This window comes from Pogonomyrmex barbatus, unplaced genomic scaffold, assembly GCF_055798465.1.
Source record: "Pogonomyrmex barbatus isolate J1 unplaced genomic scaffold, ASM5579846v1 scaffold15, whole genome shotgun sequence".
NCBI classification, from domain to species: Eukaryota; Metazoa; Arthropoda; class Insecta; order Hymenoptera; family Formicidae; genus Pogonomyrmex; species Pogonomyrmex barbatus.
Genome location: NW_028297111.1, coordinates 3,938,724 through 3,954,261, shown reverse-complemented (window position 1 = coordinate 3,954,261; position 15,538 = coordinate 3,938,724). Strand labels below are relative to the sequence as shown.

At 50.8% G+C, this 15,538-nt stretch overlaps 1 protein-coding gene across 1 annotated transcript; it reads left to right on the top strand.

The window, feature by feature from the left end:
- The first annotated feature begins 6,020 nt into the window (after positions 1-6,020).
- Positions 6,021-11,321, top strand: LOC148937266 (uncharacterized). The gene has a single exon (XM_089073454.1). The coding sequence runs from the start codon at positions 7,644-7,646 to the stop codon at positions 9,624-9,626; it is 1,983 nt and encodes a 660-aa protein (XP_088929580.1). The 5' UTR covers positions 6,021-7,643; the 3' UTR covers positions 9,627-11,321.
- Positions 11,322-15,538: the final 4,217 nt, after the last annotated feature.

Here is a 15,538-nt window from a genome sequence, read left to right as displayed (position 1 = left end):
CTGGTCTAGCTTTATAGGCTATGACCGTCGCGAGCGCCACGTGCTTTGGCGTACCCACGCCATCCGCCATCTTGCGCCACGTGCTTTGGCGTACCCACGCCATCCGCCATCTTGCGCCACGTGCTTTGGCGTGCCCACGCCATCCGCCATCTTGCGCCACGAGCGTTGGCGTACCCACGCTACCGCCACGTTGCGCAACAGCGCCGCCGCAGGCACGCGTTACAACGCGCGGCCATGCTCGTTCACTCTTGTACGCGCCGTCGAGTAGTACACATCGTGCGAGTGTCAATCCAAATCCAATCCCAATTCCAATTCTAATTTTAAGTCAATTCTATTTCGTCTCAATCTAGTTAAGTTAATTAAGTGATCATTTGTATTCTAAATTTTGTATTGCTCTAAATTTAACCAAGTGTTACGCGAGTGTAATTCGATTCATGAATATTTGAATATAGTAAGTACAGTGTATTCGCCACGTGTCATTCATTGCATCATCCTTCCTATCGCCGCGAGAAATCGGAAGTGTTCGCGAGGCTAAAGAGGCAACGGGCATTAACAACTCAAACCTTATTTTACCGAATAATTAGCAGTTAAAGCGAGAATTCCAATCGTTTCCGGGGGCAAGGTGTTGTGCGTTATCCGCACTTACCACGAAGGAAACATTGGACTTCGAGCACGCGGTAATTCTAATCTTTTAATCTTTTAATTAAATACAATATACGCCTGGAGCCTCTGCCGAATGCCTAAAGCACGGAGGAATCGCGCGGGTCGTAACAACGCACTTCGGCGGCTTGAATACGACCTCCACGTGGCCGCGATTTACGATCATAACGCGATCATCGGCGAGGAAGTGAGTTACGACGGCGAGTACGAACTTCTCGTGCACGACCGCCTCTGGAGCGCCTTACCGGCCCCGTCCACCCCCGTAGCAGCTTACCAGGGAAGCAGTTTCGGACCACGCATCTCCCTCGAGGAGTATCTGCGCAGAGCGGACACCGAAAGGTAGGTGAAAATCATACATCAAGTTTTATTCCCGGTTGCTTTCGCGTTCCCATCTTGCATACGTTTCAGTAAAATATAGAGTATAAAGGAATTAGACGTGAATGAATATAAGAGTACTCGCGTTCAAGATTCTTTCGGGTTGCGTCACTCGTTTTGTTCGCGTCGACCGACCGTCGCATAGTTGCATCGCCCGACCGGAAGGGTTTTACGACCGACCCTTTTTTTGCCGCCCTTGCCACTTTCTCCTAAGGCATGTAGGGTTTTGAGCCGGTTTATCGCTACGCACGGAAATATTCCAGTTTCGTAATATCATTTTAATATTGAATATTCGCCGCGTAATATTAATTCCCGTTATTTGACGTAATGTGCCCGCCTTGCTTTCTCGAGCCACGAGATTCGCGCACTCACCCGGCCGCCGTATACAGATACCGTAGGAGCACGGTGCGTTGCCTTACCACGTTCGGATATCGACGCGTGGACGACGCTATCGCCGAGTTACTCCCTAATAGTGCCGAATATCTTTGCTTTCGATGTAAGGAGGAAATACCAGAGGGAACTCTTACGTATCGTCTTGAATTGGCCCACGCGTTCCAGTTCGGGTATACTTCCGCCCGGGATCATTGCGATTGCTGCCGCGCTAGTCTTGTAATAGTCCGCGACATTGAGCTCTGCCCTGACTGCACCGAAGTTTTTACTGTGTCTCTAGAAGTGCTCAGGAAATTAGGCAACGCTATAGAGAACATCTGCGGGCGATACTACCTCGACGAGACCAATCCCGCTCCCGACGGCATCCTATCGCGCCGGCTAACCAACTTCTCTGTTGCACTGATCCGCTTACAGTCTAATAATCGCCCAACGTCTGGTTAAACGCAACGTTAGCCGTGTAATTCACTGAAATTTCCTGAGAACTTAATAATTCGCCGCTGACATTATCGGAGAGGTTCCCGCGGATTTGAGCAGTATAATCAGGGTTTCGTACTCCTTAATTCCTTAATTCCTTAATTCTTCCGAACCGCTGTTGGCGATTTGCCGCTCGATCGCTGGCAGCGTCGCCGAGAGGCGAGCGTATTCCCGCCTTGGTCCAGTGCCACGTGGCGATTTGCTTTGGCAATCTCGCCACCGCCTGCGACGTAACATATTTCTGGTGACAGCGGTGGGATACGTTAATCGGAGGAATCGAAAAATTTCGACACATCCTACCGACCCGCGTCATATTCGCGCTGTAGCTGTTTCTTATGCTTCGTACACCGGTAAAGGGCGAGAAAGAAACGGACATGACCACGCGCGCTCAAAAGGGAAAGCTCGCGAGCGACGACGCAGAGATGACCTCCGTAGACAGGCCGGGTGCCCCTAAAACTAAGTATACCGACAGCGAATTCGATGTCATGCAAGCCAACATGGCCAAGCGCGCCGCACAATTACAAGCCGACGCCGACGCATTACAACGGGAAAGAGAAGAAATTCGGGCGGAGAGCGCAGCGCTTCGAAGAGACCGCGCTGAAGCGGAACAGAGTCGAACCGCCGTGCGCGAGATGAATAATATGCTTGCTGCAATGCGCGCTGAATTGAATAACATTCGCCACGAAATCGAGACACGACGCGACCTACCACCGCGAAGCCCTAGCCTTCCCGCTGGGCAACGGTTCACGGAAACGCCCGCCCCTTTTGGCGAGCTGAATGAGTCGGGCACGGAACTCCCTCCCGCGCCGAAGATAACTTATCGCGAGGCGACCGAGTTCGTTCCAATTTTTGATGGTTATAACATCCCTTTGTCGAAATTCCTCGGAGCGTGCAGGCAAGCGCGCGACATCCTGCCGCCTCATTTCGAGAGACCCCTCACGCGTTTACTGGTAGCGAAATTGCGCGGCCACGCTCACTCAGCCGTCGCCGACGAACCGTGCGACACAGTGACACAACTGTCAGATTTATTAAATAGTGCCTTCGGCTCGATAAAAAGTGTTGCGCAATACCGCGGGGAATTGACCGCTGTGCACCTCAAATCGGGAGAGCATATGCTAGATTACATCGACCGCGTCAAGGAACTCCGAGCCTCCATAAGGGACGGAGAACGTCGGGCCCACGGTACGATAGATTCCGCGACGAACCGGGAGATAGACGAACTCACCGCTTCATGTTTCTGTGAGGGTCTGCCCACCCCACTACGTTTACAACTCAAACCGGAACATTTTTACCAGCCGTTCGAAGCATTTGCCGCCGCGAAGATTATAGCCAAGCGTGATGAGATAGAACGGCAGCGTTACGGAATGCCGCCCCGTCAAGGGCTGAGCCCAAACAAACAAACCCTCAGCGCAAACCGTCGTTTCCCCGAAACAGGTGCGGGGCCTAGCCTGCGCTACAGGCAGCCCGCACCGCCGGAACGACGACGCTCGCCGCCGCGACTCGACGCATACAGAGATCGCGATCGGAACTATGCACCGCGCTACCCCTCCGAGTGGGTTGAGCGCCGCGACGAAGTAAGACGAACTGCGCCGCTTTACGAGAAACGCGAATCGCCTAGATCGGGGGGAGGCGACAGAGGGCCGCGCGATTACGGATCGCAGCTTAACGATAAATGGTGCAGATATTGCAAAAATCGCGGCCATGAAATCGAGGAATGTCGGAAACGACAATATAATAACAGTCGCCTCAACGAACCGGGAAACGGTCGGGATCCGCCCCGTGGGTCGGACGCAGCGCGCGCGGATCCTCCAAGGAGTACGCGTCCGGTGAACGTCGTGGAGACGACCGAAGAAGCGTCAGGATCGCAATCTTAAATCCGCAAGAGTATTCACACGCCCCCACTATAACATTGTCCGCGCGTGGCTTAATCAAGGAAACTAATTTCATGGTCGACACAGGAGCGGCACCGAATCTAATAAAAGAGCGCTGCTTACATCCCGAGACTCCGGTATTCAAACGCGATACAATATACCTGACTGGAATCACCGAAGGCAGGCTGGAAACTCTCGGGTCGGCTCGTATAGAATTTATGGGCCACAAGATAACCCTACACGTGGTACCTGACCATTTCCCCATCGTCCAGGAAGGAATCCTAGGATCAGAATTCCTGCGCGATAACGCCAAAATCGATTTCGGGCGAAAACAGATAGAGTGGCAAGGAATACGCCTGCCTTTTGCCCGACGGGAAACTATCGTAATACCAGGTCGCTGCCGCGCCACGTTTTGTATGAACGTCGCGAACCCAGAAATAGCAGTCGGTTATATCCCGCGACTTAGAGTCTGCGATGGGGTATACCTCGGCGAAGCGGTCGTGACTAATCGCAACGGAAGGGCATATTCGCAAATAATCAACTCGACCGAATCCGATAAAGAAATCGCCATTCCTACTATCCAACTCAAGGAGATCGAATCAATCTCACGGGACCTCCCTAGGGAAGAGTCCTCTCTTAATTGCGGGGTTATAGGAAGTAGAATCCAGGAAGTAGAATCGAATTCAGAAAGAATCTCAGCGATTCGAACGCTCCTTCGTTTAGAGCACCTCAGTCAGGTGGAGACAGAGCATGTCGGTAGGCTCATCGAAAAAAACCCAGATCTTTTCCAGCTCCCTTCCGATCACCTCGGGTACACAGATGCTACTGCTCACGCGATTACGACGACGGATAACCAACCCGTCAATACAAAGCAGTATCGATTCCCGCCTATACACAAAGAGGAAATTACTAAGCAAGTAAACGAGCTACTAAAAAACGACGTAATCTGTCCCTCCAATTCCCCGTACAATTCCCCTCTGTGGATTGTTCCTAAGAAACCGGATTCGAAAGGTAATAAACGATGGCGCATGGTCATAGATTACAGAGCGCTCAACGAGAAAACAATAGGCGACGCGTACCCCCTCCCCAACATAACCGAAATCCTAGATCAACTGGGAAGCGCGAAATATTTTAGCATTTTCGATCTAGCGTCGGGTTTCCATCAGATACCGATGCATAAGTCGGACGCGCCGAAAACGGCTTTCTCCACGCCTTTCGGGCACTATGAATTTAAACGCATGCCGTTCGGGTTAAAAAACGCCCCGGCGACCTTTCAGCGACTTATGGATCAGGTGTTGAGCGGCCTCCAAGGAACCGAGGTATTCGTGTACCTCGACGATATTGTGGTATATGCTAGCTCACTGCGAGAGCATGAAATAAAATTTAATAAGCTGGCCGAAAGATTGAGAGGCGCGAAGCTCCGCCTCCAGCCTGACAAATGCGAATTTCTGCGGAAAGAGGTCACATATCTGGGCCACGTAATCGGAGAAGACGGGGTGAAGCCTGACCCGAAAAAAATTCACGCCGTTGAAAATTTTCCGCGCCCCCATACCGCGAAAAACATTAAACAATTTCTCGGACTCGCGGGTTACTATCGGAGATTCATACCGAACTTCTCGAAAACAGCTAAACCTCTGACGGACTTATTAAAAAAGAGGTACCGTTCGGATGGGGCGATCCACAGGAAAACGCGTTCGCGCAGCTTAAACACGCCCTATGCACGGAACCCCTTCTCCAATATCCCGACTTTTCTCAACAATTCGTCGTAACTACAGACGCCTCCAAGTTCGCGATCGGCGGAATCCTCAGTCAGGGACCGCTTGGCAAGGATCTCCCTATCGCATACGCGTCCCGATTACTAAACCCGCCGGAACAGAACTACTCCACGATCGAAAAGGAATTGCTCGCTATAGTTTATTGCGTAAATTACTTTAGACCATATTTATACGGAAGAAGATTCCAGCTCGTCACCGACCACAAACCCTTGACATGGTTGCATTCGGTTAAGGACCCCACGTCACGATTAGTCAGATGGCGATTAAAATTAGCCGAATACGAATACGAAGTTATGTATCGAGCCGGCAAAACTAATGTAAACGCAGACGCGCTGTCACGAAACCCCGCTTTTCCCGTCCTTCCCCTCGAGAGCACATCGAATATCGCGAGACGGAACGATAGCGAGCCCGAGGAAGATTCGTCAACCGACGACGATACCGAAATCCGCCCCCACGTCGTCACTTCCTACGAGGACCTCGACAGCGACACCAGCGAAGAATCTCTATTTAACGCGAATAACGCTCCGTTTCAATTCCATCACGCGAAAGTGAAGGAAATCGTAGATAACTTTACGAGTAGAAGCGACAACCTGGTGGTATTCGTGAGCGTCCAAGGTGAACCTTGCGATTTAGGGGCTCGGATGCTCAGCCAACAGGGACTACTGCCTAAATTGCGGGACGTCATGCTGAACAGGGCAAACGTCACGCAAAGCGGCAAACGGCGAATTATTGCATTGCCGATTGAAGTAAATGTCTCCGCGATAACCACGCTAGAAAGTATTAGAGAGGCCGTGGTGTCACTACTCGACGTCACGAACGAACTCGACATACGGTCCATATCTGTCTGCAAGGGGGATGCGAGTGGAGTACCGTGGAGGAAAATAGAAAAGGTTATTCGCGACGCATTTTGGAACCAAGATATAGAAATATCGATATGCGGTAATAAAATCACTGTTCCACCCCCCGAAGATAGAATCCGCTTGATCGAGGAATATCACGCGTCCGCAATAGGAGGCCATAAAGGCATAAACAAAACATGCGCGCGCCTCAAATCGCGGTACAATTGGCCTAGACTGAAGGAAGAAGTAACGCGGTTCATAAATAATTGCGAAGGCTGCCAGTTAAAAAAATTGGTTAGAGTAAAGACCCGACAGCCCATGATTCTAACGGATACACCCGACAAAGCGTTTGATAAGATATCTATGGATATCATGGGGCCGCTCCCCACCACTCGCAAGGACCACTCGTACATATTTACTATACAAGATCTCTTGACGAAGTATTCACTAGCTATCCCCCTCAAGGGGATCTCGGCTATCGACGTGGCCGACGCTTTCGTAAACGAATTCATTTGCGTGCATGGTGCCCCGCGAGCGGTACTAACGGACCAAGGGTCTCATTTTCTAAATTCTTTAATGCGCAACATAGCTCGCAAATTCAGAATTAAACAGTGTAAGACCACTGCGTACCACCCTCAGTCCAATGGCTCCGTGGAGCGCTCGCACCATGTACTTTGGGAGTACTTGAAACAATTTGTCAATGACCACCACGATTGGGACGAATATCTAAAATTAGCTAGTTTTTCTTACAACACGAGCGTACATGAGGGAACGAAGTTCACCCCTCACGAATTGGTCTACGGGAGCGTCGCGCGTACTCCCGAAAGCGATCCCTTCCCCGAGGACGAGCGCGACGAAAGCTACGCTGGCTACTTACTCGAACTAAATGCGAAAATAAGCGAATCCCAGAGAGCCGCGCGTCGTAACCTGAATGCTGCGAAGGTTAGATCAAAGCGATACTATGATAAAAGGGTTAAGGCATGCAACTTTGAAGCGGGAGACCAGGTGTACATGCTTAAAGAACCTGTGAGAAATAAACTAAGTCCACAATACACCGGTCCCTACAAAATAGCGGACGTGCTAAGTAATAATAATGTTAAATTAGAGATAAGGCCAGGTAAATTGCGTACTATCCATATGGACAAACTGAAGAAGGCGGGGAATCGGAGCCCCACCACACGCCGTGCCCCACCACAACCAGAGCCGGGGGCGAGCGAGCAACCAAGCGGCAGTCGACACACGTCACCCCTTGAAGAAACATGGAGCCACAACGAATCTTAACGCTTTTACTGTTCCCGACGCTCAGCTTTGGCTTGACGGGCTATGACTGCGGAGGCAGCGGACTCAATATCACAACCTTGTCGCTGCTGGACGTCGGCGCCTGTAATGTCGAGGATATGGAGCCAGCGAGCACGGAGACGTACGTACAACTCATGCAGAGTTCCGATTTCGAGAGCTTGCCAATAATTCAATGCCGAATTGAAATCGACCGGACCATATACTACTGCGGCATGCACTCACACATATCAATTGTATCCGACGGTCGAAAGGTGTACATCAAAGAGATCGGCTGGCAAACCTGCCAGAAAATCCACGAGACTGGAACTCTCGCGCTGGGAACCGCCTTCGTGGATAGATTGATTGTAAACGCCACGAATCATAGGAGCGTCACTATGGCTGGACAAACGCACGCTGACGGCCGTTGTTCCGGAACGCAGTACACGGACGGATTCGGAGCATGGGAGAGCGTGGTAGTACAAGCATCCTTAAAGGTGGTATTGAGGACGTTTGAAGCACCATTCAAACGGTCAGCGAACTCATTAAATCTGCCATCTGGAACGCGCTGCCCTGTGCAACTGGGGAGCTGCGCCGATTTCGACGGTACGGAAACCTTCTGGAAAACACCGTCCGACGACAGCTGCCACTTCAACCAGTACGATATACTTTACGAGGGTATGGCCATAAAACTGTCGCCGAAGCCCAAACAAACTGCCCCAGTGGTATATACAGTGACCACCGGAGATACAACGTTCGCCTTGACAAAAACGACGGAATTCAACCTATGTGGCTATCGACTTTTCCAGACCGAGCACCCAAAGCTTGTTATATTGGAAACACAGCGAGGACGCACGTTCAAATCTAAGTCACAGATCTCAGTTAACAACTTAGATATATTCTCCTATGTGAATTCGAAATTCGTTTACGTGGAGAAACACGTGAAAACGCAACTTACCAGGCTTTACCACGACATTATGGAGCAGAAATGTGCATTAGAGCGTCAGATCCTCCAGAATGCGCTCTCATTGGCAACTATAGCCCCAGACGAAATGGCCTTCCGGATAATGAAAGCCCCTGGATACACGGCGGTCACAGCCGGAGAAGTCATCCATATTGTCCAATGCGTCCCAGTAGAATGCAAGCTGCGACATACCGAAGAGTGTTACAACGAGTTGCCAGTTACCTACCGCAATTCGTCACACTTTTTATTGCCACGCACCAGAATTCTGACCAGGACAGGAACACACAAAGACTGCAACGAGTTGCTTCCTGGCATGTACAAACTACACGGCAGTTGGTACCGAGTAGGCCTGAAGCCGATCGAGTCGCTTCCTCCGCCGACGATCCAGCCGCTTTCTACCCCCACGTGGAAATACGTCAGTCCGGACGCACTCGCCACCAGTGGAATCTACTCCGCGGACGATCTGAACCGACTGCGAGACCACATAATGTTCCCAGTCGAAAAGCCGTCTATGCTGAATACAATAGCGCGAGGGGCCTTAGGACAGGACGTCCCGAGCGGGAGTATTTCCTTGATGAATCTTCTCGACGAAAAGTCTTTAGATCGGATCGCTGAAAGCACAGGGAAGCGATTATGGCAAGGATTTATTACGTTTGGCTCGGCCAGCGCAGGAGTCTTGGCGTTATTCGTGATAGCCAGACTGATCAAGTTGGTGATCGATACAATCATCCACGGATACGCGTTGCACAGAATATACGGATGGAGCCTTCATATATTGGGAGCAGTATGGTCGTCGGTCACTAACCTTTTGCTGCATATGGGTAACCCAGCAACAAAAACCGACTCGCCTAGCAGGGAACGCCTCATGCCAATAGCTCAGAGCTCGACAGAAGACACACCGACGGCGCCCGAAATCGCCCCTAGTGCCGAAAAGGAAAAGTTTAGTGAGCATGTGCGGTCATACAGTGAACTCCAAAAATACTTACGCGAGGACGTAGTATAGAGACAAATAAGTGCGATAACTAATTACAAGCGTTAGAATATAAGACGAATAAACATAAGTAAAATAATTATAGCTCAAACCTTCTGCAACTCAACCTCTAGTAGAGCAGGGGAAATGCACGGCACCTGGCCCTGCATTTCTTCTTAGGGGGGGAGGTGTAACGTCAGGAGAGCCAACGTAAAAATTTCTTTTCCTTCCCCTTTTCCCACCTGCGCAGAAGCGCCACTATTCAAGCCAAAGTTGGCAACAACCGGCTCTCCTGCTGTTGACATATCACGCGTTGCGCCTTACCGCCAGTGAATATACACTGTAATAAATATAAGTAATAAAATTAAATAATAATAATAAATAAATCATGCTAACAATGAACCTAAATAATTGTAAAATTATTAATACTACAATAAGGCTCGCGTTGCTGTTGCGCATCATCTCCAGTCAGCCGCGCGCTGATTGGCCGACCAACGACCATTATAGATATGTGCGTCTGGTCTAGCTTTATAGGCTATGACCGTCGCGAGCGCCACGTGCTTTGGCGTACCCACGCCATCCGCCATCTTGCGCCACGTGCTTTGGCGTACCCACGCCATCCGCCATCTTGCGCCACGTGCTTTGGCGTGCCCACGCCATCCGCCATCTTGCGCCACGAGCGTTGGCGTACCCACGCTACCGCCACGTTGCGCAACAGCGCCGCCGCAGGCACGCGTTACAACGCGCGGCCATGCTCGTTCACTCTTGTACGCGCCGTCGAGTAGTACACATCGTGCGAGTGTCAATCCAAATCCAATCCCAATTCCAATTCTAATTTTAAGTCAATTCTATTTCGTCTCAATCTAGTTAAGTTAATTAAGTGATCATTTGTATTCTAAATTTTGTATTGCTCTAAATTTAACCAAGTGTTACGCGAGTGTAATTCGATTCATGAATATTTGAATATAGTAAGTACAGTGTATTCGCCACGTGTCATTCATTGCATCATCCTTCCTATCGCCGCGAGAAATCGGAAGTGTTCGCGAGGCTAAAGAGGCAACGGGCATTAACAACTCAAACCTTATTTTACCGAATAATTAGCAGTTAAAGCGAGAATTCCAATCGTTTCCGGGGGCAAGGTGTTGTGCGTTATCCGCACTTACCACGAAGGAAACATTGGACTTCGAGCACGCGGTAATTCTAATCTTTTAATCTTTTAATTAAATACAATATACGCCTGGAGCCTCTGCCGAATGCCTAAAGCACGGAGGAATCGCGCGGGTCGTAACAACGCACTTCGGCGGCTTGAATACGACCTCCACGTGGCCGCGATTTACGATCATAACGCGATCATCGGCGAGGAAGTGAGTTACGACGGCGAGTACGAACTTCTCGTGCACGACCGCCTCTGGAGCGCCTTACCGGCCCCGTCCACCCCCGTAGCAGCTTACCAGGGAAGCAGTTTCGGACCACGCATCTCCCTCGAGGAGTATCTGCGCAGAGCGGACACCGAAAGGTAGGTGAAAATCATACATCAAGTTTTATTCCCGGTTGCTTTCGCGTTCCCATCTTGCATACGTTTCAGTAAAATATAGAGTATAAAGGAATTAGACGTGAATGAATATAAGAGTACTCGCGTTCAAGATTCTTTCGGGTTGCGTCACTCGTTTTGTTCGCGTCGACCGACCGTCGCATAGTTGCATCGCCCGACCGGAAGGGTTTTACGACCGACCCTTTTTTTGCCGCCCTTGCCACTTTCTCCTAAGGCATGTAGGGTTTTGAGCCGGTTTATCGCTACGCACGGAAATATTCCAGTTTCGTAATATCATTTTAATATTGAATATTCGCCGCGTAATATTAATTCCCGTTATTTGACGTAATGTGCCCGCCTTGCTTTCTCGAGCCACGAGATTCGCGCACTCACCCGGCCGCCGTATACAGATACCGTAGGAGCACGGTGCGTTGCCTTACCACGTTCGGATATCGACGCGTGGACGACGCTATCGCCGAGTTACTCCCTAATAGTGCCGAATATCTTTGCTTTCGATGTAAGGAGGAAATACCAGAGGGAACTCTTACGTATCGTCTTGAATTGGCCCACGCGTTCCAGTTCGGGTATACTTCCGCCCGGGATCATTGCGATTGCTGCCGCGCTAGTCTTGTAATAGTCCGCGACATTGAGCTCTGCCCTGACTGCACCGAAGTTTTTACTGTGTCTCTAGAAGTGCTCAGGAAATTAGGCAACGCTATAGAGAACATCTGCGGGCGATACTACCTCGACGAGACCAATCCCGCTCCCGACGGCATCCTATCGCGCCGGCTAACCAACTTCTCTGTTGCACTGATCCGCTTACAGTCTAATAATCGCCCAACGTCTGGTTAAACGCAACGTTAGCCGTGTAATTCACTGAAATTTCCTGAGAACTTAATAATTCGCCGCTGACATTATCGGAGAGGTTCCCGCGGATTTGAGCAGTATAATCAGGGTTTCGTACTCCTTAATTCCTTAATTCCTTAATTCTTCCGAACCGCTGTTGGCGATTTGCCGCTCGATCGCTGGCAGCGTCGCCGAGAGGCGAGCGTATTCCCGCCTTGGTCCAGTGCCACGTGGCGATTTGCTTTGGCAATCTCGCCACCGCCTGCGACGTAACATCGCCACGAAATCGAGACACGACGCGACCTACCACCGCGAAGCCCTAGCCTTCCCGCTGGGCAACGGTTCACGGAAACGCCCGCCCCTTTTGGCGAGCTGAATGAGTCGGGCACGGAACTCCCTCCCGCGCCGAAGATAACTTATCGCGAGGCGACCGAGTTCGTTCCAATTTTTGATGGTTATAACATCCCTTTGTCGAAATTCCTCGGAGCGTGCAGGCAAGCGCGCGACATCCTGCCGCCTCATTTCGAGAGACCCCTCACGCGTTTACTGGTAGCGAAATTGCGCGGCCACGCTCACTCAGCCGTCGCCGACGAACCGTGCGACACAGTGACACAACTGTCAGATTTATTAAATAGTGCCTTCGGCTCGATAAAAAGTGTTGCGCAATACCGCGGGGAATTGACCGCTGTGCACCTCAAATCGGGAGAGCATATGCTAGATTACATCGACCGCGTCAAGGAACTCCGAGCCTCCATAAGGGACGGAGAACGTCGGGCCCACGGTACGATAGATTCCGCGACGAACCGGGAGATAGACGAACTCACCGCTTCATGTTTCTGTGAGGGTCTGCCCACCCCACTACGTTTACAACTCAAACCGGAACATTTTTACCAGCCGTTCGAGGCATTTGCCGCCGCGAAGATTATAGCCAAGCGTGATGAGATAGAACGGCAGCGTTACGGAATGCCGCCCCGTCAAGGGCTGAGCCCAAACAAACAAACCCTCAGCGCAAACCGTCGTTTCCCCGAAACAGGTGCGGGGCCTAGCCTGCGCTACAGGCAGCCCGCACCGCCGGAACGACGACGCTCGCCGCCGCGACTCGACGCATACAGAGATCGCGATCGGAACTATGCACCGCGCTACCCCTCCGAGTGGGTTGAGCGCCGCGACGAAGTAAGACGAACTGCGCCGCTTTACGAGAAACGCGAATCGCCTAGATCGGGGGGAGGCGACAGAGGGCCGCGCGATTACGGATCGCAGCTTAACGATAAATGGTGCAGATATTGCAAAAATCGCGGCCATGAAATCGAGGAATGTCGGAAACGACAATATAATAACAGTCGCCTCAACGAACCGGGAAACGGTCGGGATCCGCCCCGTGGGTCGGACGCAGCGCGCGCGGATCCTCCAAGGAGTACGCGTCCGGTGAACGTCGTGGAGACGACCGAAGAAGCGTCAGGATCGCAATCTTAAATCCGCAAGAGTATTCACACGCCCCCACTATAACATTGTCCGCGCGTGGCTTAATCAAGGAAACTAATTTCATGGTCGACACAGGAGCGGCACCGAATCTAATAAAAGAGCGCTGCTTACATCCCGAGACTCCGGTATTCAAGCGCGATACAATATACCTGACTGGAATCACCGAAGGCAGGCTGGAAACTCTCGGGTCGGCTCGTATAGAATTTATGGGCCACAAGATAACCCTACACGTGGTACCTGACCATTTCCCCATCGTCCAGGAAGGAATCCTAGGATCAGAATTCCTGCGCGATAACGCCAAAATCGATTTCGGGCGAAAACAGATAGAGTGGCAAGGAATACGCCTGCCTTTTGCCCGACGGGAAACTATCGTAATACCAGGTCGCTGCCGCGCCACGTTTTGTATGAACGTCGCGAACCCAGAAATAGCAGTCGGTTATATCCCGCGACTTAGAGTCTGCGATGGGGTATACCTCGGCGAAGCGGTCGTGACTAATCGCAACGGAAGGGCATATTCGCAAATAATCAACTCGACCGAATCCGATAAAGAAATCGCCATTCCTACTATCCAACTCAAGGAGATCGAATCAATCTCACGGGACCTCCCTAGGGAAGAGTCCTCTCTTAATTGCGGGGTTATAGGAAGTAGAATCCAGGAAGTAGAATCGAATTCAGAAAGAATCTCAGCGATTCGAACGCTCCTTCGTTTAGAGCACCTCAGTCAGGTGGAGACAGAGCATGTCGGTAGGCTCATCGAAAAAAACCCAGATCTTTTCCAGCTCCCTTCCGATCACCTCGGGTACACAGACGCTACTGCTCACGCGATTACGACGACGGATAACCAACCCGTCAATACAAAGCAGTATCGATTCCCGCCTATACACAAAGAGGAAATTACTAAGCAAGTAAACGAGCTACTAAAAAACGACGTAATCTGTCCCTCCAATTCCCCGTACAATTCCCCTCTGTGGATTGTTCCTAAGAAACCGGATTCGAAAGGTAATAAACGATGGCGCATGGTCATAGATTACAGAGCGCTCAACGAGAAAACAATAGGCGACGCGTACCCCCTCCCCAACATAACCGAAATCCTAGATCAACTGGGAAGCGCGAAATATTTTAGCATTTTCGATCTAGCGTCGGGTTTCCATCAAATACCGATGCATAAGTCGGACGCGCCGAAAACGGCTTTCTCCACGCCTTTCGGGCACTATGAATTTAAACGCATGCCGTTCGGGTTAAAAAACGCCCCGGCGACCTTTCAGCGACTTATGGATCAGGTGTTGAGCGGCCTCCAAGGAACCGAGGTATTCGTGTACCTCGACGATATTGTGGTATATGCTAGCTCACTGCGAGAGCATGAAATAAAATTTAATAAGCTGGCCGAAAGATTGAGAGGCGCGAAGCTCCGCCTCCAGCCTGACAAATGCGAATTTCTGCGGAAAGAGGTCACATATCTGGGCCACGTAATCGGAGAAGACGGGGTGAAGCCTGACCCGAAAAAAATTCACGCCGTTGAAAATTTTCCGCGCCCCCATACCGCGAAAAACATTAAACAATTTCTCGGACTCGCGGGTTACTATCGGAGATTCATACCGAACTTCTCGAAAACAGCTAAACCTCTGACGGACTTATTAAAAAAGGAGGTACCGTTCGGATGGGGCGATCCACAGGAAAACGCGTTCGCGCAGCTTAAACACGCCCTATGCACGGAACCCCTTCTCCAATATCCCGACTTTTCTCAACAATTCGTCGTAACTACAGACGCCTCCAAGTTCGCGATCGGCGGAATCCTCAGTCAGGGACCGCTTGGCAAGGATCTCCCTATCGCATACGCGTCCCGATTACTAAACCCGCCGGAACAGAACTACTCCACGATCGAAAAGGAATTGCTCGCTATAGTTTATTGCGTAAATTACTTTAGACCATATTTATACGGAAGAAGATTCCAGCTCGTCACCGACCACAAACCCTTGACATGGTTGCATTCGGTTAAGGACTCCACGTCACGATTAGTCAGATGGCGATTAAAATTAGCCGAATACGAATACGAAGTTATGTATCGAGCCGGCAAAACTAATGTAAA

What these genes read in the sequence shown, in the direction of transcription:
- LOC148937266 (XM_089073454.1), top strand. Translation starts at nt 7,644, where the DNA reads ATGGAGCCACAACGAATCTTAACGCTTTTACTGTTCCCGACGCTCAGC.